Source organism: Penaeus monodon, chromosome 35 (assembly GCF_015228065.2).
Source record: "Penaeus monodon isolate SGIC_2016 chromosome 35, NSTDA_Pmon_1, whole genome shotgun sequence".
NCBI lineage: Eukaryota > Metazoa > Arthropoda > Malacostraca > Decapoda > Penaeidae > Penaeus > Penaeus monodon.
In genome coordinates this window covers 3,722,022-3,724,772 of record NC_051420.1, presented here as the reverse complement: position 1 = coordinate 3,724,772, position 2,751 = coordinate 3,722,022, and the positions used below count along the sequence as shown (strand labels likewise).

The window sequence follows — 2,751 nt, the reverse complement described above, 5'->3', positions numbered from 1 at the left end:
TCGGAAGTGAGAAGACCTGGCAGCAGCATGATCAATATGGGTGGGTACACCTATTACTGGTCGGGCCATAGCGATGGTCATCACCTCCAGAGAGTAGCCATAGCCACTTCCAGCCCTCGGTAGTTAAGATAACACTAGTTGATTAGTATACCATGGCGCTTTTGCCTTCATGTTATTGCTGTGTATGCTCCTACTGATGTTTGCAAACTAGATGTGAAAGAAGCGTTCTACACCAAACTCACATCTGTGGCAGACAATTGCCTCTAGGGAGACATTCGCATTGTTTTCGGCAACTTCAATGCGATATCTGGCTGTGATCAAGCTGGCTATGAGATGTCTGTCGACCCCCTTGGCTCGGAAGCTGATCCCATCAGCGAGAACAGCCTCCTTCTCTGGGACTTTGCTAGGTCCTAGAGATTGAGGATTTCTGGCTCCTGGTATCAGCACTCTAAAACTCATTGCTACACATGGTATAGCGATACAGGTACTGTGGCCAAGGAGATCGACCAAATTCTTGTCAGCACTTAATGGAAAATCCTTCAGAATTGTAGGGTTTACCTTTGTGCTGAGTTCTGTGGCACTGACCATAGGCTGGTTGTGGCTACCCAACGGGTCCACTACAAAAATCCTCGTCCTTCCAGTGGCTACTCTAGGGTGTTTCACTTGTACAAACTGAGGGAGGAGAGTCTACCTGTGGGTTCGCCACAGCAGTCTCTGATCGATTAACAGAACTTGAAAACCTGATGGACCCAGTTGCTCTGTGGGAGTTCTTCAAGCACGAAACACCCAAAGCATTCCAGGAGTCCATTGGCATACGCCCAAGGGCAAGGAAGAATTTCATCTCCCTGGAGACAGTGGAGGCCACTGATGCATGTTGCACGGCTGAATGACAATAAGAACTTCCGTCGCTCTTTGGTGTGTAGGGCTTGGAAACTGCTGAGAAGGGACAAGGAACAGTTCATTAGGAATCTTGCTGACTAGGTTGAAGGTCATATCTTGGTAAATGACTTTTGCCTACCAAACCCTGAGAAAACTGAACTCTAAGCCCTCCTCACAGATGACTGCAGTACACTCAGTGGCTGGACAGATCGTCTGAGATCATGTTGGGGTTTGTGAATGTTGGGCTGCGTATTTTGAACAGCTGTTCTAGGTAAACCCTCCAACAGTTAGCTTGGATGCAAGTAGAATCACAATACATGTGCTGGACTCAGTGAGGAACCTCCTATCCTAACTGTGGTTAGGATGGCGATTTCTGGATGTTCTGGATTCACAATAGATCATATCCTAGCAATTTGAGTAATTGTGGAACACCATAACGAGTTCGGTCGTGGGTTGCTTGCAGCCTACTTTGCCCTCAAGAAGGCGTTTGACTCGGTGCATTGAAATTCTGAGACTTAGGGGAATTCTGACACGGATTATTGGCCAAATAGCAAGCCTATATACTGGTACTGAAAGTGCTGTAAAGTGTGGTGGGGGCCTATCCAACTTCTTGCCTGATAATTCACGGGTGAGGCAAGGCTGTGTTCTTGCCCCAAAACTTTTGACACATGGATAATGGGTAGAGCTACTGTCCAAAGTCAGTGTGGAGCAACACTGGGCAATATCAAGGTCTCGGACCTTGACTTTGTTGATGATATTGCTATCCAATCTGAGTCTCTGGAATCATTGGTAGTGGGTCTTAATTCATTTAGGAGAAGCCCTTGGGCCTAGAGGTCTCCTGGACCAAGTCCAAGATTCAGGACTTTAGGGGCTTGTCATGGGAACCCATTCAGTCGATTCATGCTTGCAGTGAGCTTTGCATACCTTGGTAGCATAGTCCATATCTCTGGGCTGTCAGACCAAGAAGTCAGTAGATGGATTGGTCTGGGAGCCATGAACTCAATCAACAAGAATATTTGGAGATGTCGGTACCTATGCAGAAGGACCAAGCTACTTGTCTTCAAGGTCTTGATACTGCCTGTTTTGCTCTATGGAAGTGAAACCTGGACACTAGCTATTGCCTTGGAGTCTCGTCTTGATGCCCTTTGTAACAAGTCTCTTTGCCGGATCATGGGGTACAGTTACACTGTGAGACTGGCATGGAACCTGTCACTTGCATAATCCCAAATCATCAACTCAGGCTATATGGGCACCTAGCTCGTCTCCCTGTGGATGACCCTGCCCATCAGGTTGTCTCTCTGCGAGGAGGCCCGTGGTCATGGCTTGAGCAGCTTGACAGAGACCTGTCGCGAGGAGTTAGAGATGGGTCGATGGCCTGAGAGACCCTCGTGGCTGGAGGTGAAATTAGATGCGGCCATGCGCACCCGCCGGCGTTAGCCCTTTGATGATGATAATAATAATAGTAAAATAATGAAAAAAGCAATGATAATAATAAAACAGTAACAATAACAATAATAAAATAATAATTTCTCTAACAATGAAACAAAACAAAACAAAAGTAGTAATAGTAACAATATAATAATAATAATAATAATAATAATAATAATAATAATAATAATAATAATAATAATAATAATAATAATAATAAAGCAATACAACAATAACAACAGCAAAACAACAACAGCAATAATTGAAATAATAATAATGATGATAATAGTAATGATAATATTAATAAACAACAATAATAATAATGATAATATTAATAAACAACAACAACAACAATAATAATGATAATAATAACAACAACACTAAAACAACAACAACAACAATTCTGAACCCCCAGGGCAACTACAGCGGCCAGGCAGTGGTGCT

General features: G+C 43.8%; 1 protein-coding gene across 1 annotated transcript in view; it reads left to right on the top strand.

Moving 5' to 3' along the window:
• The first annotated feature begins 2,241 nt into the window (after nucleotides 1-2,241).
• Nucleotides 2,242-2,751, top strand: part of LOC119595185 (glutamate-gated chloride channel-like) — a 2,754-nt gene continuing 2,244 nt past the window's right edge. The window contains exons 1-2 of the mRNA XM_037944354.1: nucleotides 2,242-2,277; nucleotides 2,723-2,751. The exon at nucleotides 2,723-2,751 is cut by the window's right edge and continues 166 nt beyond it. Of these exons, the coding sequence (XP_037800282.1) occupies nucleotides 2,242-2,277; nucleotides 2,723-2,751 (65 nt within the window). The remainder of the gene's footprint in view (nucleotides 2,278-2,722) is intronic.